The sequence below is a fragment of the Pseudogymnoascus destructans genome, assembly GCF_001641265.1.
Source record: "Pseudogymnoascus destructans isolate 20631-21 unplaced genomic scaffold scaffold_7, whole genome shotgun sequence".
In the NCBI taxonomy this organism is placed as follows: domain Eukaryota; kingdom Fungi; phylum Ascomycota; class Leotiomycetes; order Thelebolales; family Thelebolaceae; genus Pseudogymnoascus; species Pseudogymnoascus destructans.
The window spans coordinates 1,292,262-1,318,112 of record NW_020167526.1 but is presented as its reverse complement, the minus strand read 5'-3'; the positions used below and the strand labels follow the sequence as shown (position 1 = coordinate 1,318,112).

Sequence of the window (25,851 nt, the reverse complement as noted above, 5' to 3'; positions counted from 1 at the left end):
CAGAAGCATCCAACAGTAGCATATACAATGAAAGGTCATACAATTACGCCGTCAAGCCCATCAAGTAGTGCATCGTCATTTTTTGAGCCACGGCCGCGGAACCCGCAAGTCCAGCCCGCTCAAGCTCAAGCATCAAATAGTAGAGCGAAATACCGAGAGTTATTACTCTCATTCGTTGTATCAAATAACCTCTCCTTACGACTTATTGAGAGCTATTCGTTCCATCAATTAGTACAGTTCTTAAGCCCAAGTACTCTATCGATATCGTCGCGAACACTACACCGAGAGCTACAGCGGCAATTCTCATATCACCGAGGATTGCTACAATTAGAACTCCAGGCTCATATTACCTATGGCGGCCGGATATCTATTACAACAGATGCATGGACTGCACGGAACTATACAGAGTACGCTGCTGTCACAGGCCATTGGATTAATGAGAAGTGGCAGCACCGGTGCGTATTACTTGATGTAATCCACCTTCAAGAGCCAATTCATAGCGGCGAATATCTCGCTCAAGAGTTAGCTGCAGTAACAGATAGCTTCGAAATTACAGGTGCTATATTTACTTGTACGTGGGATAATGCCTCAGCGAATACTGTGATGCTTTCAGAATATGAGAAAATAGCCAGTAAGCAGCAGACGACTATTCAACAGCCATGGACGTTTACTGTAAAGGAAGGGGACGTTCGGTGTATTGCTCATATTATCAATCTTGCAGTTTAAGCTACTCTAAAGAGCTTGAAAGCTAGCCCGGATACAGAAACAGAAGCGTACTGGTGTCAGCAAGGGCTTGCCCGGATTCCGCAGCATATTGATAACTCTTCTACTGAAGTATCAGCTACGCTTGAGAAGCTCCGAAGGCATATTTATCTTTCGAAACTGAAGAGCATGGAAGGATGCTTTACAGAAGCAGATACAAGCTGCAGGCCAGAAGCCACGCCAGCTATCACTTGATATGCCTATACGCTGGAATTCAACGTACTATATGCTTGAAACAGCTATAAAGCTTCGAATACCAATTACTGCAGTATGCTCTACGCAGAAGCTTGATATCAGTATGAAGGATATTGCGTTAACAAGCAACGATTGGGCTATTATCGAAGCTCTTGAACGATTATTCTTAGTATTCTTAAAGCCGTCAAGACGGCTACAAAGCGATTCATATCCAACGCTCAACTTTACAATTCCTCTTTACTTAAAGATGATAAATAAGGTCACATTACTACAAGAAGAGCTTGGTAGAAGCTCTACGATCGGAGTAGCTTGTGGAGCTGCGCTTCAAAAGCTTAATGAGTATTATACTCTTACAACGAATCAGCAATGTAAGCACTCAGCTGTTGCTACAATTTGCGACCCACGAATGAATCATACAGTATTTAAGAAGATATATCCAAATGCTATAGACAATACACGAAGATTACGAGCAAGAGCGCAGTTCGAAGACGTTTGTAGAACGTACCAAAAGCGAGAGTATCACCTTGATACGGAGCGAATTACTCACGAAACAGCTCTTGCAGAAGCAATAGGTGCTACTGCTACAATAGATCAAGAACCTGATTCTGACGAAGATCTATTTGCGTCAGAAGGCTTGGCTTTTCAAGAGCCAGAATGGAGGCGCTGGATGCTTGAACCACGGCCCGGTGAGCATACTGATATTCTCAAATATTGGTGCGCAAAGCAATACCAATATCCAGTTATTGCCCGTATTGCTCGTGATCATCTAGCTATTCCAGCAACATCTGCAGCATCGGAACGAGTATTTAGTAATGGTAGTGATATTATTACAAAGAAGCGGAATAGGTTATCACCGCCAACTATTAGATATTTACTTTGCTTACGGAATTGGGGTAAAATACGGGAGGCTGATAGCGACGGCGATGATGCTGACGATGAAGCACCTGAATAGGGACTCGCAGAAAGGGGGGGTCTCACGGAAAGGGGGCTCGCGGAAAGGGGTTTACTACTATTATCAAAAGCTTCATTCTTTTTTATATACGCTATTCTATTTTTATATACAATATTCAGCCTCATGTATCCGGATATATACCCTACCCTACCCGTCAGATCGTCGCCGGGTATATACCCTACCCGTGAGCTTCACGGATACTACCCGGATATGTATCCGCCGAACACTGCGTTTTATAGCAGTGCCATGGAAGCTATACATTCAAAGAGAGTTTCACAGCTGTCTAAGCCCAAGCCTTCAAAAAGCCTACATGCCGCAACAGCTGATTTTACAGATACCACTCTTGTTAAGCATGCCAATGTTACTTCTGACCAAGTGAAACGTGCCAATGCGCTTGTTAATGCCGCCCACGAGTCCCAGGCTGCATATAATTTATACCAGGTAAATAATACTCGAAGAAACACTAATCTTTCTAAGAAGTCCGCTGCTGCCCTGCAACCTTATACATTCGTAGCCGCTGGGTTCTCTTTGGCGCTCCTCAAGCTAGCCCAACCACCAATATACAGTATAATCTCTTTAAGACGATCGAAACCAAATATTATCGGTCCATCGACTAAATCGTATTATTAGAGCTTATATAATCCATGTTCCAAAGTGCTTTGAGCACGCCTATTCAGGCGTGCTCAAAGCTCTAGACGCTCAATTGCTCTTAAATGAGCTGTATGGAGCTCAGCACTACCTTCAGTAAACTTAATAAGAACCTGCATAGCCTTTCGAGCTTCTTGTATAGAGTAGACAGGCTCTTCAGGCTGCTCTTCTTCATCATCGTCTTGTGTTTGGCAGACACCAAATGTTCTGCTATCAAGTCTTGTAAGACTTGTTCTTGACCTGCTTCGTCCTCTTTTTCTACTTCAACCTCCTCTTCTGGATTCAGGAAGTTTGAAATTGCCATCACATCATGTATATTCCCAGCCCTTGCTACCTGATCATAGAGAGCTGATATGTTTGGTGGATTGAGTGGCGTAGGAAGAGAGATTGGCGAAGTGACAAGAGTTGACTTGCGAAAGCAGTTGTATATAGTTGTATTTGTGAGGAAGTGGTTCCAGCTTCATACAATCCAGCGAATTGCAAGGTGTATATTTATTGACTTAAGAGGGATTTGATTTGCCTCAAAGCATTCTAGCATATAAGACAGCCATTTCCGACAGTAGTTGGCCTTAAATGACTGAATAATTCCTTGATCTAAAGGCTGGAATCGACTTGTTGAATTAGCAGGTAGCCAGCAGATTCGTATATTTGTAGGTGGAGGTGCTAATTCCAATGCTGTATAATGTGCTGAAAAGTTGTCCATTGTTAAGAGGACTTGCCTTGTGCTTCCAATATGTAAATAGAAAGCTTGGAGCCATTCGACCATCACTGTTGTATTCATCCATGCTTTTTGATTCCATCTCCATTGCCCTCTCATAATTGCAACATTGATATTCTTTAGAGCTCGTGCGGTCTTTTCTTTGCCAATAATCCAGACATTAAGTCGGTCATTTCCAGTTGCATTCGCACAGAGTACTAAAGAGACTCGTGCTTTTTCCTTCTTCAATCCTGGCTGTGTACAAGTTGCAAGCCCCCTCGATGGTGTCATCTTCCAAAATAATCCTGTTTCATCCATATTGTATATATCTTCCTCTTGAAACTCCCCTGCCAATGTTCGTAGGGCCTTCATATCCTCTTCTGCTATTGCTGGAACAGATCCTGCCTCGCCGTGTTGTGTGTGCTCTTTGATGTCATGTCTTTTTTTGAATTTCTGCATCCACCCGTTACTGAATTCGGGACAAGTTTGATTTGTAAGGACACAGGGCACCCAGCTCACAGTAATAGCATATGAGAGTGCGAGTCAGATGCTAAACGGATGCTATCCTATAGGTCTACTACGAAGGATACAAAAAAGATGATGAGGAACCCCATTGGGTCAATTTCCTTAAGTACCCGAAACGGGTCCGACTCGGCTAACCTGCCCTAACTCTCCCCACGTGACCGTAACCTGCCCGACTCCAATCCCTTCTGTCACTGAGGGCGGAGGCATCCTTACATGATTGGCATATTGAGGTAGTTGCTGCCAGATCTGCTGGGCTTTCTGTCAAAGAAGCTCTCCACTAGTTACTCCTCCTTTCTCTTCAATGTGGTGCTGCCAAAGGATTAAGATCTTCTCAAGATCTGGCCACTGCCCAAGGCGAAGGCGTGTTCGATTGCTGTCTGTAGTATTATCAACACTGTCAAAGTGTGATGAAAGAGACTCAGAAACACTTGATTGGCTGATCTTATGGTTATACTGCTGTTGGAACCACTCAATACCCGCCTTTTGCAAAGGTCGTGGGTGTTGTTTATGTGCCCAAGCCTGTAAAGCACATCGCTGTTCAAGCCGTATCTGCTGTTTCCGTCCGTGGCATATTTGATAGCTGTAATGATGAAATAGTATACGATAAGAGAATAATTGATGATGTTGTAAAGATATCATGAATAACGTGCATGTATAACGAAAGTGCCAAACAAGCGAAAGTGCCAAAATCATGCGGTGACCAACCCCCCCAACTAAATGTTAAATTCCTCCACAACAAAACATGCGCCATAAAAATGATGAAAGCAAATTAGTGCTAGCTATCCAAGCTATGCAAAGCGACCCAAATTTGCGCCTTCGAGTTGCAGCTAGGATCTATTCCGTAGACCACCGCAAACTACGTCACCATTTACAAGGCGTACCTTCCGACGCGATATCCAAGCCAACTTACAGAAATTAAGTAACCTAGAGGAATCAGTTCTTGTTCAGTATATACTTGACTTAGCTGCTAAAGGGTTCCCCCCTCAGTTGTCTATTGTTGAAGATATGGCAAATCGACTACTTGCAACACGCGACGCGCCACGCGTTGGGTCACGTTGGGCTTCAAACTTTGTTAAGCGCCATGTAGAGCTCCGGACACGCTTCCAGCGAAAATACGACTACCAGAGGGCTAAGTGCGAAGATCCAGAAGTCATTCGTGGCTGGTTTGAGCTTGTATGGAACACAATTCTAAAGTATGGCATCAACAATGCAGATATCTACAACTTTGATGAGACTGGGTTTATGATGGGCGTCATCTCAAGCGCAACGGTAGTAACGAGCTCAGATGGGCGGGCAAAGGCAAAAAAGGTGCAGCCTGGCAATCGGGAATGGGTTAGAGTAATCCAAGGCGTTAGTTCTCAAGGTTGGGCAGTGCCGCCATTTGTCATTGTGGCAGGTAAAAACCACCTTGCATCTTGGTATGAGAATAGCGGATTTCCAGCAGATTGGGTAATTGCTGTTACTGCAAATGGCTGGACTACAAACGAGAGAGGTATGGATTGGATTCAGCATTTTGAGAAGCACACAAAGCCCCGGAGTGTTGGTGGTTATCGCTTGTTAGTCCTTGATGGTCATGAGAGCCACCACTCAGACAAGTTTGAGGAGTACTGCAAAGAACACAACATTATTACGCTTTGTATGCCTGCTCACTCTTCCCATATACTCCAACCACTTGATGTTGGCTGTTTTGGCCCATTAAAGAGAGCTTACAGTCGGCAAATTGAAGATATGATGCGGGCTCATATTATTCACATTACTAAGGATGACTTCTTTCCTGCCTTCCACGCTGCATTTAACATTGCAATGACAGAAAGCAATATTCAGGGAGGGTTCCGAGGTGCTGGGCTTCTTCCATTTAGCCCTAAGAGTGTAATATCTACACTTGACCTTAGGTTTAAGACGCCAACACCTCCAACCTCTCGCCCAAACACCGCTCAACCATGGGTTTCTCAGACACCAAATAACCCAACTGAAGCTGTATCACAGTCTACTTTCATTAAAAACCGAATTGCGCATCATCAAAATAGCTCTCCAACCTCAATCTATGCAGCTGTTGACCAGTTTACAAAGGGTGCATCGCAAATAATGCATCAATTAGCATTGTTAAAAGCAGAGAACCAAAACCTGCGACAGGCAAATGAAGTGCTAAGCAAGCGCCGGAGAGCTAAAAAAACACGACTACAGCAAGGAGGATCACTTAGTCAACAGGTAGCACAGGAGCTACAGGACGAGAGGGACGTTGTGCAGCAAGTAGAGCAAGAAATAAGGGCAAGTAGTGGTCAGAAGCCAAGGGAAGAAACCCATGCACGTCGCTGTGGCAAGTGTGGTGAGACTGGACACAATGCGCGCACTTGTCAGATTGTAATAGACAGGTCTGAGGAAGAGGACTCTGAGTAGTTTTAATTAATTTATATTGTTGTGGTGGATTTATCGCAATTCTTATGGGGTAGTCGCGATATTTTGGCACTTTCGCTTGTTTGGCACTTTCATTATACATGCACGTTATCATATTTTGTATTGTTTTTGAATTGGTTCCAGAAACAAAATCGCACTACCGAGGATATTGGACTATCGAATATCGCACTAAGGTTATACTGTACTCGATACCAAGTTGAACTAATAATCGCTTGCGTCTCCGGCACTATAGATGTGAAAGTGCTCCTGTTGGTACAAGTCTGGAACACGTGACAGAAAGACGATGGTTTATGAAGTGTGTCATACTGACATACGTTGCACTCAGTTTGCTATCAAACTCAAGAGCAAGCTTAGAAATCTCCTCCTCAAACCTACAAGTCACTATACATATTTTGGCTTATCACACCAACAACAAGAGCAATACTACTCAACGATTGCTACAACCATCTATGATTCATTACACGTCATCGCTCCTGGGCCGATATTACCACATAGCATATCTCTACAACCCTCTATGATTCATTACATGACATCACTCATACTACCACATGACATATCTCTACCAACTAGAGGCCTAGGAGCATGAACAATAGCTCTAAAAGCTCCTACGAACCTCTATGATTCATTACATGTCATCGCTCTTTAGTTACCCACAAGATTGGTTAAGTTATGACATAATTTGTCTGTGACATAATTTGTCTATGACATAATTTGTCTATAGGGGTACTCTGACCTTGGACCTCCTTTTACTTCCTATAGGCTACGAACCTAAGAGATGGTTCTATGGGATTCTCTTACGTCGACTACAGTTACCAAGCCTGGTAAGTCATGGAAAGTCTTGGAAAATGAGAGAACTACATTCCTTTAGCATAAATAGGATTGCCCTTTCCTTAAGAAAGGGCAAGCAGACAATACAGTAAATCGACTATCACATACTTCCACGTCTTTTCCAAGCTTCCAAGCATTGATCTTGTTACTCCTTGAAAAGTCAGTGAGGTGTTAACCTCTGACTTACCCCTGAGTTCCCAGACTCAACATTTGTTGCAACTTGTCTGAACCACTTCACTACATCACACACCTGATTGCTGCGTTGTGGAATAGTCTAAGCTATGACCCTTTGGCTCTGTTTTCTAAGACAGTGTGTTGTCTTAGTAAATTCATCCCTTCCTTGGGTGGCTAGATTCTCACATCTGGTGCACCCACCATTACAAAAATGAGAGAACTACACTCCTTTAGCATAAATAGGATTGCCCTTTCCTTAAGAAAGGGCAAGCAGACAATACAGTAAATCGACTATCACATACTTCCACATCTTTTCCAAGCTTCCAAGCATTGATCTTGTTACTCCTTGTTTCTGAAAAGTCAGTGAGGCACTAACCTCTGACTTATCCCTGAGTTCTCAGACTCAACATTTGTACAACTTGTCTAAACCACTCCACTACATCATACATTTGATTGCTGCATTGTGGAATAGTCTAAGCTACAACCCTTTGGCTCTGTTTCCTAAGACAGTGTGTTGTCTTAGTAAAATCACCCCTTCCTTGGGTGGCTACATCTGGTGCACCCACCATTACAAAGTGGAGCAGGTGGCTGGTTTCAGCAATTATAGCTCGAGCCTTGTTACCTCAAGCTTTAAAGTGCTGTGAGCTGAAGCACAGTACAGTATTATCTCGTTAAGTCGATACACGATTAGTCGATTTTCTGGATAACTCGATAACTTTCTTTGGATCCTTCCATTCGTCATACAAATCATGATACACACGATATTGAGTCCCTTTTCCCCATTATCAACTTAAACTAATTACTGGACTACTCTTAGAATACCTTCAAAAGGCCTTCGAAAAAGCTCTATTCTATGACTCTCGAACAGCGAAAAGCCCTCTAAACCTGGCATCGATCTCACCATCCGAAACCTACACAAAAGGCCACTATACAGTGGTTCCTTGAGCAATACAATCATCGACTTAGCCAATCTACAGTCTCAGAATCCCTTAGCTCTCGATTTTTGGACCTTGACGATACTCCTAATACTCTGGAAACAAACAGCTCTAAAGCTTAGCGTCGCCGCGCTGTCGCCTGGCCTGAATTAGAAGCTGCTCTTTACGACTGGCAGAGGCTTATTGAAGAGCGTGGCGGCATTACAACTACAGAAATCTTACAATCAAAGGTGAAGATTATCTGCTACCACAATACCATGGACTACCTACACCAGAATTTAGCTACGGATGGATCGTAAAGTTTCGACAACAGCATAATATATTATATCGAACTCTACATGGTGAAGCTGGATCTATTGGTGTCACTGCAGAAGAACAAATGAAGGCTATACAAACTATTGCGGGGGGGTTTTTAGAGGACAATATTTACAACATGGATGAGACTGGGCTTTACTGGAGGATGAGCCCTTCAAAGGGCTTTACAACACAATCAATTCCAGGACAGAAGAAGGACAAAGCACGCATATCAGTAGCCATTTGTGTTAATGCTGCTGGAACAGATCGATTTCCTCTTTGGTTTATTGGAAAGGCTAAAAAGCCTTTAGCTTTACAACACGTTGATGTAGGGGCAATGGGTGGGGTTTGGAGGTGGAATAAGAAGGCTTGGATGAATCAATTTGTTATGGCAGATTGACTAAATGCTTTCTATACTCATATTGGTATGTCACATTCTATACTGCTTACAATGGATAACTTCTCAGCCCATATCATCGACGCCTCCTCCTCCAAACATATGAATTATCTGGCTTCCTCCTGTTACGATATAGCTTACAGCTTGTTATGGTTGTTATGGTTGTTATGGTTGTTATGGTTGTTATGGTTGTTATGGTTGTTATGGTTGTTATGGTTGTTATGGTTGTTATGGTTGTTATGGTTGTTATGGTTGTTATGGTTGTTACAGTTGTTACAGGTGCAGCCTTAGCCACCAAGGCTACAACCGCTAAGCGGACAACTGTATATTACGAGGAATAGCCTCACCTTCCTTCCTCTTCCTTCTTCTTCTTCTTCTCTCCTTAGATTCAATCTAGCTTATTATTCTCCGGACTGGCTTCTTGACCTCCGTGACCATTGTAACACCTCCAAATGTGACCAGTCGATATCAACCTCTTGATCAAGTATTATAGCCTCTTTAAAAGGCTATTATCATCGGCAATGGCTCCAGTTCATGCTCAAATCTTTTAGCAACAACCTGGATCCAATCAAAACAATGACAATACGCTTTGCAATTCACTGACGTTAAAAATATGACTATCTACAATTGCTTTCGAAAAAGCACAATTCTTTTATGCTCAATACAGCTTCCTATACACCCACTTCCTGTTCTAAATGACTTATATACTCGAGTACAACAAGCTGGTCATATATCAGACGCTATGGACCTTTCGAACTTTTTGAATTTCCTATCACTAAGCTTAACTTAGGCTGTTTCTCACCTCGTTGACTCTCTCCTTGGCCTTCCAGAAAGCCCTCCTTCTATTTATATCGACATTGAAGGGGTAAATCTTTGTAGACTGGGCTCTGTCTCAATTCTTCAAATCCTCATCCCGCCATGTGACAAGACTTATCTGGTTGACGTCCACATACTCAAAGGTGATACCTTCACTACAGCGGGTGATACTAGTCAAATACTATCCTGAATACATGCTAACTTGATGCCAAAGTGGCTGAACAGCGCATCTGAGTCATTCCGTACATCAAAGAAGACTTTCATAATTAGCAACTCGGATGTACTCTAGACATTGTCTTAAAGGCCTCTCAAGCTGTATGGCAGCATCTGAGAAACGACAATGGGTAGCAGAGAAAAGCAAGGGCAAGCGGCTATTCGCCCCTGAGCTCGGCGGTTCATACGAGGTGTTTAACAAGAGACCGCTACAAGAGGAGATGGCATTGTACTGTACGCAAGATGTGAAGTTGATGCCAAAGCTGTGGCAACTTTACTCCAGCAGGATTTTGCAGTCTTGGGCAAAGAGGGTGGAAATTGCTACGAAGGACAGAATTGCTATGTCGCAAACATCGGGGTACGATGGCAAAGGGATGAACAGGCATTTAGGGCCATGGTAATATCGTTATTCGCTTCTGTTGAATTCTCGGCCCGGAAGCAGGGATCAGGGCCCTGATACCGAAGCTGTGTCAGCCAGCTTCATGATCCTCTGGATACTGGATCTTCTGGTTCTAAAGCTTCGATTCTGAAGCTCTAGGGAAACCAGGAGGGTTTCAGGATCCGAGCCGCGAACAGGCACAGAAATAGAGCCCGTAACAGTATATATATGTAAGGACACAGGGCACCAAGCTCACAGTAATAGCATATGAGAGTGCGAGTCGGAGGCTAAACGGATGCTATCCTATAGGTCTACTATGAAGGATACAAAAAAGATGAAGGGGGAACCCCGTTGAGTCTGTTTCCTTAAGTACCCGAAATGGGCCCGACTTGGTTATCCCAACCCTAGCCCTGAACCTTCCACCGCAACAGGTCGGCATCGACCCTGAACCCTACACCCTTACCGTCCCCCATGCTGTAACTCGCTATGTGCTCCTCTACTGGTTCGAAACCACACCGAGTCAGATTTCATGCTTGTAGTGACTGTAACAGCTCTGAGGCAGGTTCTTCGAGTATCTAGGTAAGGAGGCATCCTTACAATATATATAGTAGTTAGAATAGCTTCAATTATAAGAATATGCATTACAAAATTATCACTTTGGGCCCTACTGCTTCATGACTATATTTTCAGTTTATATTCTCTACCTACTGCCACGGATCCTACGGATATTGTTCCACAGCTTCTATAGGGCTACTCGTGATTCGTCCATAGTTCAAGATTACCAGTTTGTTGCATCTCCATAACTGGCTGAAGGCTTTTGTGTTAATTTGGAAGCTTTGTTCTTGTGCGTTTTTATCTTTGCTTTGATAGTTCTGCAGCATTAAATGATATTGCTAGTCTCGCATCATTACCGTCTATACAGCCAGGACGCTCTTGCCATCAGTCGTCAGCCTTGTTCTGACCCTGACTCTTAAAAACCCCATGCCGAGCCTAACATATTCCGAGGGACCACCTATTGCCACGTCTGCGTCTATCATAGCACTGGGCGAGAATATAAGCGCCTCTCCTATCCCTAGACCTATAGTTTTTTTAAAGACTGAGCTTGCGGTGTGGTTTTTCGCTCCCGGTCCAGCAATTAGCAACGAGCACAACGAAATCATCATGGCCACTTCTAACTTACAAGGCAGCCAATATCCATGGTCGAGTGTCATCGCAGCATATCTCGACAGTTCATATTCTATCGACGTGACAGCAAATCCACCACCTGTAAGGAACGGCTGGGTTGCATTCGGGGATTCGTACGCCGCAGGTATCGGTGCAGGTGGCAGACAATCCTGATACGGACAAATGCCTGCGGAGAACAGGAGGTTACCCATGGTTCTTAAACTCGAACTTTAGGCTCCTTGCCAACCACGGAATTAACTTCCAACCTCTTCCCTGCAGCGGCGATGTTGTCAACGATATGTTCAAACCTGCCGCCCAACTCGAAAAATGGTATCCTCAGGACTCGGATTTGGCGACATTATCTATTATCGGGAACGATTTCAACTTTGGTCCTATTGTCGAGACATGTATTGTTGGCTATACAAAAGATCCTGATTGCGCCACTCAACTATCTGCGCCGAGGCACTCCTAAAGGACGTTAAGATTCGTAACCTTCTATTTTCTGTTCGGACTGCCATTCGAGAAGGCAACACGGCCTCAATTCGTTATCTATCAAACAGGATATCCTCAGTTTCTCCAAATTTCTGACCAAACTTGCGACAAAGACCGATTTTGGGTTGGAATGTTAGGCTGGTATTACTATGGAGAGTACCTAACGCAGCCACTCCGGAACAGGTTTAACCAACTATCTGTCAATATTAATGCAAAGATTTCGAGCCTAGCTGACGAATGGAATGCAAATTTGAATCATAAAGAGGTTGTGTTCATCCCTACGGACGAATCCGTCTTTCCTGGACACCGATACTGCGACCAGGGCAAGACCGCTATGCCTATTGGCACGATTGAGACTATTATCCAGAGGATACGCAAGCTTGTGTGTGGCAGAGCGGACGGGATGCCCAATTCTCTTGAGTCTATGGTCGTATGTGACAGTGATCCATCTGCCGGGGACTAAATATGAATAGTTATACCCCACATCACAAGTCACCAAGCAAAACACATCCGTCCGAAGAGTAAACATGTAGTTGATAGATATCTACTCTATTTAAACCATCCCCCCATCTCATTTTTATTTATCTAACACCCAGCAACACCGGTGTAAGCATCAAAACCACGCTGGATGTTCGCCGTGATCTTGCCCGCAAGCTGCGCAGCAACCGGCTTCAGAAGAGTCGACACCTTAGCAGTAACAACCGTAGCCAGCGCCTTCGCACCCGTCAGCTGGGCCTGGAAATCCGCGAGGACAGCTGGGCCAAGGCAGTTCGCCACAAAGGCGTTCTTCTTGGCGATCGTGTCGTTGACGACGATGGTGACGTGGTCGTTGGCGGTGTTGACGGAGCTGATGAGACCGAGGGCGTCAACGTCGCTGAGGACGGGCTGGGCGTTGGCGGCGGTGACGCTGGCGTTGATGGTGGCGACGAGCTTGTCGGAGGCGGCTTGGACGCTGGCTCCGCCACCGCTGGTGTAGGCCTTGACGGCTACGTCGAGGGCGTCGGCGTCGGCTTGGATGTTGGCGATGATGGTCTTGAAGGTAGTGAGATCACGGACCTCGAGGGGGGAGGCGGTGGCGGTGAGGGCGAAGCCCAGGACGAAGAGGGGGGTGGAGAACTTCATGTTGGTTGGTGGTGGGTTGTTGATTGTGGTAGTTGATGATGATTGAGAGTGATGCTGGTTGATGGAGATTAATACAGAGGATTATCGACTCCATTAAATAGTTATTAATGCCGAGGCCTCATCTTCATGTGCTCGTCGTGTTGTTGCATAATAAACTTCGTCTTCAGCAAACATGTGCTCAGCATGTCGCCTACGCCCTGGCTGGTAAGACGCATTGGGCATGAATCCCGTCCGCTACTGCTCCGAGATATTGTCGCTGCATATTTATTTTGGCGCCGCCGCTACAGTCCAAGATGTCGTCGAGCGCGTAGATGGATGAACCCCTCACCGGATTGTCAGTCTCGCCTCCTCCGCCCCAGTACCACCAAAGGCCTCTGTCGATGAAGCCGTCTGAAGTCAGTCGAGAACGTAGATCTTGTCTGAGGCTTGTCATTATTTTCTGACTCGTTTGGAAGACGGCACAAGAGATTGTCACTTGTCACTGTCAATGCAGCGTGGATCATGGTGTCCCCATTACAATAAGCATAATAGTGATCACACCCCTGTAATTGCGGGGCTGGAATCCCGGTGATCTATTCCCGTGCGGGCCATGCGGGCGGCATTTCCCCATGGGGTAAACATGCATTGGCCCTAAGCGATTGGTGGCCTTGGCCGCCTTCCCCTTTCCCCCTCGTGCGAGCCGTGCTAATGATGACCAACCCTCAGGGTTTAACCAATAGAGGGATGTTGAGGATGGGAATATAGATTAACACCTGCTTCATTGAGGAAATGAGGGGTATCCAAGCACGTTAAAGTCATGCCGTGCCGTGTCTTTAACATACATATATATGCTATGCATGACAACTTCAAAACTTGAGAATCCTCGGTATTTTGTGGTTTGTAGAATGACATGAGGATATTTTGTTTACACCTTCGTACATGAAGAATGAGGGGTAGAAATCTGCTCCGTCTTTCTCAGTAAGCACCACGAAACGAAACCCTCGTGTCTGCGATGATATTGTTGTAAGACAGTAAGCCATGACATGGAGTGGGGATATAGCATATAGGGCGGGGTAAGGCTGTCTACGTATTTTGAAGTTGCAATCAGCGTATCACATCATTATAAATCACAATACCCATGAAAACGCACGTTCTCCAAGTTGCTATATGTCTGCTCTTTATTAATATCATGCACACACCCTCTCACAAAACGTGGGTTTGCTATGGATATCGTGAAATGGGGTGTGCTATTAATAAATAATAAATAAATGGTAACCAGGAGGACACGCGTTTTTCATAGATATTAACATACCTATTATTCCTCTATAACTCAGTGTGTATTGTGCGGTGTACCTTCAGTGAGGAGAGGAGTCATCTTGGCCTTCAACTGCGGATGGTTTAAGGTGTCAAACTCCACTTCCGCTGGAGTAAACGGCAACGTTGAAAGCCAGTCTGCGATTGGTTCCACAGCCTTTGTGCTGAGCTTAGTCTGCTGCAAATGTGCTGTTCCCAGCGCTGATACAGACATGGCGAAAATCAAGTAGTGCCTAAGAAACGGGACCTTCAACTGGGACTTCTAATCCTGCTGGCAAGTTGACTATTAAAAGGCCCGGTCATTCTATCAGCTTTCAGTGTAGGTACCTCTAGGGCAATACATACTGTAGGCTGACTGAAGACGTGCTGCTTTCCATGGCTATTCGTGAAGTTGAGGTGGGATAATTCGGAAGATATTCTACATTCGTACTCCATTTGTATACTGAGAAGCCCCTTTAATTCTTCCCGAATAGCTCAATCCGCTCTCTATGATCCTTCCCATGGCAGCTATATTTACAGAAAGTTCCATGTCGCTTCCCACGTCTCCACTTCCCGATGTCTCTTTTTTATCTCCGTTGTCGCCATGGCCAAGGGTCGACTTGAAATATCGTGATGAGAGATGTGTGGCTTATGCTATATCAAACTACCCCCTTTGCCCACCAATCTCGCTAGCTCCGTCTTAGCTTGACGTATCTCTGATGAAGGTGTCCTCTTGCTGTCCTTTCTATACTGCTTCCCTTCCTCATAAGACCAGCTCCGTTTCCAATTTGGTGATGGACTTCCGAGTACCGCACCCTGTTTATAGCATGTAGACCACAGATAGCGTCGTCGGCGATAGCTCGTGAGATTGGCTATCGTAACAGAAAACCTCCAAAGCTTAGAAATATCATACGGACAATACGGACAGCACCTGCGTAGTATAATAGGCTGTCTACTTTCATATCCCCTAGATTCACAGACAGGCACTTCCCCTTGTAGTGGAAGGAGGCGATGGTACATTTTTGATTCATATAAGATCTCTGGCACACTCTACTCCTGTGCCTTTTGCAGCGATGGTGTAGTCAAATGCAGGTAACTTGACCTTGAATAATGCTCCTCTGGCTCCATGAATCTTCATTTCTTCACAGTAGTAAGCTGGTCGCGTAACATGTCGCATGAGTGTAACATGGTTGAGCTGATGGCGACTCTTTCCATGTTCTTTAACGTTCGGACACTGCTGATTGAGTTCTCCCTCATTTATGATACCCATCAGACAGTTTGGGGTACAGAATTGTTGAACACATAATTGGAGTTTGACGACTTGATTGAGTAAACTATGGGTGCGAAGCCCTATATATACATATTGCCAGTATACAAGCTACACTGTGCAGCGTACATCTAGGAACGTAGTTCCAACACGCCCCTTACGCTGTGCAGTGTTGATGCCGTCAGTATAACGCCCCTGCTAAGTCCTCCTAAATCCAAGTCTCTGCCTATCCCTCTTTCCCAGCCCATTCTATCCACAGTATGACCGCGCTCGCTACCCGCTCGCTACCTGCACACCATCGCTGTGGTGGTGTTTGTTACGGTGGTCATAGAGGTCATGATGCCAGTCCAGGAAAAGTAATCTAGATTGGATCTAAAGAGAGAAGAAGAAGAAGAAGAAGGAAGGAAGGTGAGGCTATTCCTCATAACATACAGTTGTCTGCTTAGCGGTTGTAACCTTGTGGCTAAGGCTACACCCGTAATCCCCATAACAACTGTAATAATTGTAATAACCGTAACAACCGTAACAACTGTAATAACTGTAATAACCGTAACAACCGTAACAACTGTAATAACTGTAATAACCGTAACAACCGTAACAACCGTAACAAGCTGTGACAAGCTGTGAGCTGTAATCGTAACACTACCCCCCCCCCTAGTAAGATTGATCTCCTGATCAAGAGTAAGATCATCATGGCTTCTGCGGGTATTTTCAGTGGAAAGCTTGTGTGAGTTCAGGTGCATTGTTGAAGTTTGTAGCAGGATACCAAGTGTTGTCTAGTGGGTGGTTCTTCCAAGCTGCCATATAGAACAGCTTCTTCCGTAGGAGTTTAGAATCTAGGATTTCTTCAACTTCCCATTCAAGTTCATCTTATATAATGATTGGCAGGGGTGGTTCATGGTGCTGGCCTTGTAAAGCATCATCTGAGTCAAGTCGTAAGAGGTTGCTATGAAACACAGGGTGTATCTTCATGCTTGGTGGTAGCTGGAGTCGGTATGCAACATTCCCAATTCGCTCAAGGATTTGAAATGGACCAACTTGCTTATGGTCAAGTTTCTTTGAGGGTCGTTGGGTTTTGATATTCCGAGTAGAAAGCCAGACTCGGTCTCCTATCTTATATCTTGGTGCTGGCTTCCTGTTTTGATTTGCAAAGTGCTCCATTCGGGTTTGTGAGAGGGCGATCTGGTCTTGTAGGAATTCCCAAATATCTTTCATGTTTTGAGCTATGTCCTTATGTTCTTGAAGGGCAGTTTCGAACGTGCTATCCTCTATATCAAAGCTCATTCTTGGCTCGAAACCCTTGTTTGCAAAAAATGGGCTAACTTTTGTTGAGTCTGATGGAAGGGCATTTGCTGCGAATTCAGCCATGCAAAGATATTCAACCCAGTTGTCTTGGAGATAGTTGACATGAGCCCGTAAATATCGCTCGAGTTCTGCATTAAACCTTTCAGTTTGCCCGTCCGTTTCTGGGTGGAAGGCTGTAGACAATTTGATTGTAACTTTCCAAACTTTGCAGAGGATTTTCCACACTGCAGCTACAAACTGGGGCCCTCTGTCTGAGATGATGGAATTTGGTAAACCATGGTGTTTCCATACATGCTGGAGTAGTAACCTCGCTGTAGCTTCTGCTGTAGTGCCTTCTTTACCTGCAAAGCATGGGATAAAATGGCGCTTTTTTGTAAGTCGGCATGCTACTACAAGGATAGAATTGTTTCCTTCACATAATGGTAATCCTGTAATAAAATCGAGTGATATGTCCTTCCATGGTTGGCTTCCAATTGGGATTGGTTGTAGGAGTCCATTGTATGCGTCCCGGGTTGGTTTTGATCTCTTGCAGGTATGGCAATTCCTCACATATTGAGTGATAGTCTTGTCCATCCGGGGCCAGTAGTACTGTCTCTTAATGGTTCGAATCAGCTTCCCAATTCCAGGGTGTCCCATTGCTGGCTGGTCGTGAACCTCATGAAGGAGTTTAACTCGGACGTCTTCTGGGATCCAAACTCGATTTTGGTAGAGTAGGAGTCCATTTCTCTCTTCGCAATGTGCTAAGGCTATATTTGGGCTATCTCGCTCATTGTTCTGTAGTCTTCAGATTGTATCCTTGCATAATTCATCCTGGAGCTGCACAGCTTGAATCTGGTCATGGATGCTTTGATCTTGTGGTAGGATTGGTGCAAGTTGAGCATCTTGTGCCTGCCCTTGACTTTTGAGTTCTAGCTGCTGTGCAAGATCTGGATGGAGTCTCTCAAGGGGTAATAGGGTTTGAAGGTTGTTTTTGATGGTCATCTTCTTCATTCCCTTCTGGTCTATCTCCTGGTCTTCGAGTTAACGCATCTGCTTTTCCGTTCTGCTTGCCAGGTCGATATATGATTTGGAAATTGTATCAAGAGAGGAATTCTGCCCATCGAGCTTGCCGCCTAGTAAGCTTTTTTGTGCTCATAAAATATTCAAGACTCTTGTGGTCTGACAAAGCTTGTACTGGCATTGCTGTGCCCTCAACTTCTGGTCTCCATTCTTCGAAGCATCGATACAGTATTGTAAAGAATACTATATTGAGTTGAGCACGAAGCTCCTATCTAAGGAAATACTATCTACTTATATAGTGGCATCGTGCCTCATGGGTAATCTGGATAGTTGGCGGATAGCTAGATATTCAGGATAGTTCGTGGATAGCTCAACTATCCAATATCCACTAGTTTCTGCAACTATCCATTAGCCCTGTCACATGGCAGCCTACCCCGCTTCCCACTGTGACTCACACGTCACGTTACTAGGCCCTGGTCCTGTAACCATGACGTCACGTTACCGTAGCCGTAACACTAGGTCCTCCTCCAAAAGGCCTAGTCCCTTAGGTCTTGCTAATTAAGGAATCGCTTACTTAAGTAGGGTGATGCCCTTAATTGTCGAGCAGGTTGCGCTGCTTACCATGTCTTCGAGTAGACACATAAAAATCAAAGAACGTCATCTTCTTGCAGACCATATTGAAAAGAACGGCAACCTAATGTCGCCATGTTCCAGCTGTCTTCACAACAATCGATTCTGTATCGTTGTTGCTGGTAGTCATCGTTGTAGTGAATGTACTCGTCGCAATTCCAAATGCAACGCTTGCGCCCCTTCTCCAACTGATTGGGAGAAGCTTCGAAAAGAAGAAGAGCGTCTTGAGGTAGAAGAGGAAGCGGCGGCATCTCAGGAGCGAGAGGCTCACCTCTGCGCTCAAGAAGCATATGCCCGTCGCATGCGTCTTCGCAAACAGCAGAAGGCTCTCAAAACCCGCGGTGTTGAGATGCTGCGTCGTGGTCTGAAATCTTTGGACGAATTGGATGAAGCAGAGGAGAAGGAGTGTAGGGAGGCAGAGGTCAAAGGGACTCTCTTGCACAGCCCTTCTACTGCCGTTTCCGAGGGTGCTGCCCCTGACCAGGACCTTTTCGTGGCCCTGTCTCCTGGCTTCTTTGATCGCTTGGGTGTCGACGGCGAAAAGCCTCCAGTAGCTCTGGACAGCTAAGGTTTCTGACCGTTTCCCATGAATTGTCCGTAGGTTCATAACCTTTCCATTTTATCAAAAACTCTTCTTTGCATCCTACTAACCTTCTGTCTAGGATCGCTTCGACTTCGTATTCAACAATCTCAATCTCTGGTTGGAGTTCTGTATCGGTCGCAATTGGGGTGCTTCCTCTTGCTGGTTCCAGTAGTGAGACATGAAATACCGGGTGTAGTCTAGACTTCTTGGGTAGCTGCAGTCTTCAATATTTTGAATGGTCCCAATTTCTTGAAGTCCAACTTTGTACTTGGTCGTTTCGTTTTGATATGTTTCCGGAGTAGGTATACTTTATCCCCCTCCTTGAAGGCAGGTTCCATACTGCGCTTCTTGTTTGCATATGCGGCAGATCGTTCATTTAAGAATTGGATGTCTGTCGTGAGTTGTTCATGGAACGATTTGAGTTGTTCCACTGTGATCATAGCTTGTTCTGCTCTTGATTTATCTGGTCGTGGTTGTCTATATGCCTCTGGCTGATAGCCGTAATTGGCAAAGAACGGTGAGACTTTTATTGCTTCGGTCATCGTGCTGTTATATGCGAACTGTGCGATGGGTAATATCTGAACCCAATTGTCTTGTTGGTGGTTGACATAACTCCGTAGGTATTGTTCAAGGGTTTGATTCAGTCTTTCTGTTTGACCGTCTGTTTGGGGATGGAAAGCTGTTGATAGCTTATGATTTGTTCCCAAAAGCGCCATTAAAGATTTCCAAAATTTCGAAGTAAAAAGCTTGTCTCTGTCTGAGATGATTTCTTCCGGTAATCCGTGATCGGCTAATATGACTCGAAGGAAGGTGTATGCGAGTGCTTCAGCATCACTAGCTTCTAAATATGGCACAAATATTCCATATTTCGTGAGTCTTTCCGTAATAACCAGGATAGCGTCAAATACTACTCCTGTTAACGGGTCCCGAGAGGGTGGTAGCTTGACAATGAAGTCCAAAGCTATAGATTTCCACGCTCCTGTTGGTACTGGAGTCGATTTCAGCTGTCCATATGGCAAGTGCCTATTGGTTTTGGATTTGCTGCAAATGTCGCACTCTTTTACTACCGTTTCCACCTGCTTCCTCATACCTGGGAAGTAGTAGTGTCGGGTGATTCGTTCGAATGTGCGTGTTACTCCCTGATGGCGGTGAGCTGGTAGCGAGTGTTGTTCTTGCACTAGCGGGCGTCTCATTTTGTTTGGGACATACACTAATCCTTTGAATCGGATCAATCCTTGTTCATCGATGGCGAAGTCGCCTTCGGTTTTTATTAAGACTCGCTTTGCACATTCATCTGTTGCATAAGCTTTCTTGAGTCTTTCTTCCAACTCCGAGTTCTCCACAGTGGCAATCGTGGCTAGCAACTCGTTGTATTGCATTCCTGCTGTAAGGATGCCTCCTTACACGGGGTGCATTCGGACCCCTAAGGGGACGCGCAGTAGATAACATAGTAGTACAGCAACATAGGGGTTGGAGTCGGGGTCGATTCGGATTACCGACTAAGTAGTACCGAGGGTACGCTAAGCTTGATTAGAGTCGGACCCGAGACGGATATTTAAGGGGTAGGAAGCTGTAAGCTCCCCCTTTATCTTTTTTGTATCCTTCGTAGTAGACCTATAGGATTGCACCGACTCATATCCGACTCGCACTCCCATATGCCACTTCTCGTGATACGGTGCCCTGCGTCCTTATATTATACAAAAAAGATCACGCTTGCCGGGGACGGCCGTACCTAAATAATATCCCACAACCGGAACGACTCAGGAGAACTGTCGAAACACCACCGACCGCGACTCGGTGACATTTCGAAGTAGAGACCTGATGACTCCAAATAGCCGTGACCCCAGAGAACTCACGGACAGCCAGTGGATCAGGGTTTGATCCTGCAGAGCAAGCTGGTAAAGTCGCCGACGCGTTGGCGCCGAATAGGATACGAGATCCTAAAGAACCCCCTCAAGCACAGAGGCAATTGTGAACAAGAGTGTTGATAGCTACGAGCTACCGGAAGTCAAACTCTTCCGTATCGACTGCGACTCGATACACCCCCGAATCAAGATGTCGCGCAAGACGACACAAAACCCACCACCCGACAATGACGGTCAACCGCTACGAATGACAACTAGGCAAACCGCCACAGCGGGCACGACCGCAGGGCCATCCGAAAGCCCCCCGGATCGCATAGCGAACCTCGAGAACGAGATGCGGGAGCTCAAGGCGATGGTAGCCAGCCTCGTAGCTAGCCAGACCCGAATACCGTCTACGCCACCACCGGCTGCCGACGCCCCAGTGTGCACCATTGAGGCCGACGAAGACGAACAGCCTGCACCGACAATGCGAAACACGCCCGGCACCGTTCGACTGCCACCTGTCGACAATGCGCGCTCTCCTTCAATCCCGGGTCTACCCCGACAGTACACCGTGGACCCTCCGAACCGTTACAAGAAATCCACCATCTCTGAGAAGATTACGCCGCTCAGCGATGGGATAGAACATACCTTTATGCAATGGAGCGCGTCCATTCGGGACCGACTTGTAGTCAATGAGGACCACTACCCTACCGACGTCTCGAGAAGAGCGTTGATATGGGGAACTACGACCGGCCTGGCAAAGAAATATCTGGAACCCCAATACCTATCGGATACGCATGGCTTCCAGAGCGCAGACGAAATGATGGACCTATTAGGATCATATTACCTTACGGGTAATGAGACCGAACAGGCCCGGAACGAATTCGACGATATGCAGATGGGCGAAAAGGGTCACTTACACGAAACCTTCCCCGAGTTCAAAGCCCGCTTCCAAAGTGCGGCGATTACGGGACAAGTATCACAATCGGAGTGGTTTCGGTATATGTGGAACAAGCTCACACCGCAATTCCGCAGCCGCGTGGCGGTCGTGAAGGACCAATGGAAAGGCGATTACCTCACCATGGTCCGAGCCTTAACCGCCTTCGACCAAGAGCGACGCAGGAACGGCGAGTTGAGCTCCCAGTCCAAGAGCGGCGAGTCGAGCTTCCCAGGACGGGCCCGCCTCGGCTCATCCAGGTTCCCGCCTGTGGAGGCCGCCAAGACCCAACCACCGAAGACGACAAGAAGTCCGTTGGGTTCCTTCCAGAGGACTCCTTTCATACCCACCGCCCCCAAGCCGGACATAACAGGTCGCGTGCGGACCGCCGTGCCGGCTGCGTCTGGAAACTGTTTCAAATGCAGGAAGCCCGGTCATTTCCAGGACAGGTGCCCGCTCAACCCCACAGTCAAAGAGATTGACCGCGAAGCCCCTGAACCCGAAGAGCAGTGGGAGGAGGCAGTCGAACTCCAATCGGATGCGTCCCTGGAGGAAAACGACGAGGCCTAGGGAAAGGCTCCTTCCTAGGTCTACGCAAATGTGATCTGCGAGATCTCGACCTACAAGAACTCTTGGGCGGAACCCAGTTCTTAGTCGACACGACGCTGAGTCTGAACGGACTCGGTGTGCAAACGAAGGCTCTCGCAGACACAGGAGCAAACGGATACCTCGTCATCAACAAGCCCTTCGCGCTACGACTGTCGAAGGCGCTTCAGAGCCCCATACGGAAACTGCCCTACTCTGTACCCATACGTGGTTTTCAGCGAAAAATCCAAAGTCACGTATCGGAGTATATTCGGTTGCACTTAACAGTCGAAGGACGCCGAATATATAACTGCCCCTTTGTGCTCCTGGACCTCGGAGCGCAAGATGTGATAATTGGGAGGAAGCTTTTCAGCCGCTTCCGAATACTACTCGACTCTGCAAAGAGCCGGCTAGTATGGCCAAAGGAGTACCCGCCAACTCCTAGCTGGAGCAAGGAGATCACCTTGCCCTACCACTCGCGCGAAACGTCCATTCGACATCCGGCACACCAGTCGGATGCGAATCGTAGGGATGCCGCCATCCAACACGAAGACAGACGCCGCGCAGGCGGACGCCCGATGGAAATGAAAGTGATAATTTCGGACTACGAAGAAATCACCGACTCCCCACCGAGCACACCTCGGAAGGAGGAGGATCCTCCGTCACGACCACCGAAGAGGACGCCAACGCATGGGTTTGCACCGATGCAGATCTGCGAGATTAGTGCGAATGCCTTCTATCATGAGATGATGCGGAGCGACGCCGAGTTCTTCCAGGCTAGTATATATGAAATTGATCAGATCCTTCGGCAGAGAGAATCGGAAGAGGACGACGAGACGACATCACTCATCCAGGAGAAGCTCCCGTTTGTGCATCGAAACTATGCCGACGTCTTCTCGAAGTCGGAATCAGATCGCCTTCCACCACACCGCATATACGATCACAGGATACAGCTCGAGGCCCCCTTACCAAACGCCTTTTCACCGCTCTACCGACAAAGCACCGAGGAGCTAAAGGCTACTAAGCAATACCTGTTGGAGCACCTCGACAAGGGCTTCATCGCCAATAGCGATAGCCCCTTTGCGTCGCCTATACTATTCGTTAAGAAAGCGGATGGGAAACTGAGATTTTGTATCGACTACCGGAAGCTGAATGGCCTCACTCGTAACGACCCATATCCCATTCCCCGCATCGATGAATTGCTCGGCCGGGTGTCAAAAGCGAAGATCTTCACGAAGCTCGACATCCGACAAGCTTTCCATCGTATACGGATGCATCCCGATTCTGAAGAGTACACGACCTTTCGGACTCGTTACGGATCCTACAAATGTAAAGTGCTACCGTTTGGCCTAACCAACGGTCCCGCAACCTATCAGAGGTACATGAACGACGTTCTCATGTCGTACTTGGATGATTTCTGTACTGCCTACCTAGACGACATCCTAATATACTCCGAAGACCCTTCGGAACACGTAGATCATGTACATAAAGTCTTACAGCGACTACGAGAAGCCGGACTCCAAGCCGACATTAAGAAATGCGAGTTTGACGTTACCCGTACGAAGTACCTGGGTTACATACTGACCACTTCCGGGGTGGAAGCGGACCCTGATAAGATCGAACCACTCCGTAACTGGATCAGACCAACCACCGTCACCGGTGTAAAGTCTTACCTAGGCTTCTGTGGCTTCTACCGCCAGTTCATACGGAACTTCGGGAAAATAGCCAAGCCCCTAACCACTATCACAAGCCCCTCGGAGCCGTTCCTATGGACTGAGGAGTGTGAGAACGCTTTTGAGGAATTGCGACGACAACTCTTAACAGTCCAGGCACTTCACCACTTCGACCCCGAATTGCCTACGAAGCTGGAGACCGATTCCTCAGACGGAGTCGTCGCCGGCGTGCTATCACAGGAGCACCCGGACAAGCTCTGGTACCCAGTAAGCTTCTATAGCCACGTACTAACCGGCCACGAGATCAACTGGGAGATCCACGACAAAGAACTGTTCGCAATCGTGAAAGCGTTCGCGAAATGGAGACCCGAGTTGGCTTCGGTGACACACCGGGTGGACGTCTATACGGACCACCGATCGCTGGAATACTTCATGACCACGAAGGTTCTCACCGCGAAGCAGGTACGGTGGATGGAGCTACTCTCCGACTTCAACTTCCACATTACGTATACGGCAGGTAAGAATAACCAGAAGGCGGATATTCTAAGCCGAAGAGGCCAAGACCTCGTAATGCAGCAAAAAGTCAAGTTAGACAGTCGTGCGAGGGTGTTACTTGGCCCAGCCCGCCTACACCCCCGTATCAGTGCCGAGTTGGCCGACAGTTATGTAGCATCGATTAATGCCATCGACCCCCTGAAAACGCAGATGCCCTTCGATCTGATTGAGGCACTATGCGTAGGCAACCGGAAGTCGTTCGCCGAGACACGCGCGAAACAACCCCTACCGGATGGGTACGCCCTAGCTGACCAACTCCTCCTGTACAAAGACCGCCTATGTGTGAACCGTCACACAGAGCTTTGTACGAAACTCATCCGGGAGGCACACGACCAAGTGTCGACCGCACACCCAAGTGGCAGGAAGACCTACCAGTTACTCGCCCCAAAGTATCATTGGGTCGGTATGGAAGCGGACTGCTCACAGTACGTACGCAATTGCATGACATGCCGCCTATCGCACACCAATGTCACGAAGCAACAGGGTTTCCTTCACCCCCTACCGGTCCCCGACTACCCTATGCAACACCTTACGATGGACTTTAAGGAGTTCCCCAGGGACAAGCACGGATACGACAGCATCCTAGTGTTCATGGACCGCCTCGGGAAGAGTTCGGTAACCATACCGTGCCACAAGACTACGGATGCACGGCAAATGGCGCAGCTATTCATCGAATGGATTTATCGATTCGGACATACCCCGGTGTCGATCATTAGTGATCGCGGACCCCAATTCGTGTCGTCCTTCTGGCACGAGTTCTGCCGGATCATCGGCGTCAAGATCAAGCTGTCGACGGCTTATCATAAGCAGACCGACGGACAGACGGAAATCATGAACCGATATATCAATCAGAGACTGCGCCCATTCGTATCCTATTACCAGGATAATTGGAGCGAGCTCATCCCTATCATGGATCGGGTCCAGATGACGCTCCCTCACGCATCGATCGGGATGACCCCGTATCGACTCAAGTACGGAACGGATCCCCGTACCAGTTGGGATTGGAACACACCAAAGGGAACCACCCCCCGAGAAACTCTGAACCAAGACGAAGCTAAGGAGGTGGCTACTCGTATGCACACCGCCTGGGAATACGCCAAAAGAAATATGGCGAAAGCGCAAGAAGAGATGTCAAGGCATGCTAATCGACGCCGAAGAGCTGTCGATTGGAGCGTAGGAGACAAGGTCTA

General features: G+C 46.8%; 3 protein-coding genes across 3 annotated transcripts; 1 reads left to right on the top strand and 2 right to left on the bottom strand.

Annotated features, from left to right (window-relative positions):
• Positions 1-9,955: 9,955 nt before the first annotated feature.
• VC83_03108 (uncharacterized protein) lies at positions 9,956-12,349 on the top strand (the record flags this gene model as incomplete). Its single annotated transcript, XM_024466757.1, has 2 exons — positions 9,956-10,248; positions 12,070-12,349. 2 exons carry the CDS (start codon positions 9,956-9,958, stop codon positions 12,347-12,349), a joined length of 573 nt encoding a protein of 190 aa, XP_024325196.1.
• Positions 12,350-12,471: 122 nt separating this feature from the next.
• On the bottom strand, positions 12,472-13,008 carry VC83_03107 (uncharacterized protein; the record flags this gene model as incomplete). Its single annotated transcript, XM_024466756.1, has 1 exon — positions 12,472-13,008. The coding sequence occupies one exon, from the start codon at positions 13,006-13,008 to the stop codon at positions 12,472-12,474; it is 537 nt and encodes a 178-aa protein (XP_024325188.1).
• A 190-nt stretch (positions 13,009-13,198) lies between these two features.
• On the bottom strand, positions 13,199-14,515 carry VC83_03106 (uncharacterized protein; the record flags this gene model as incomplete). The annotated part of the gene is made up of 2 exons (XM_024466755.1): positions 13,199-13,398; positions 14,341-14,515. 2 exons carry the CDS (start codon positions 14,513-14,515, stop codon positions 13,199-13,201), a joined length of 375 nt encoding a protein of 124 aa, XP_024325317.1.
• Positions 14,516-25,851: the final 11,336 nt, after the last annotated feature.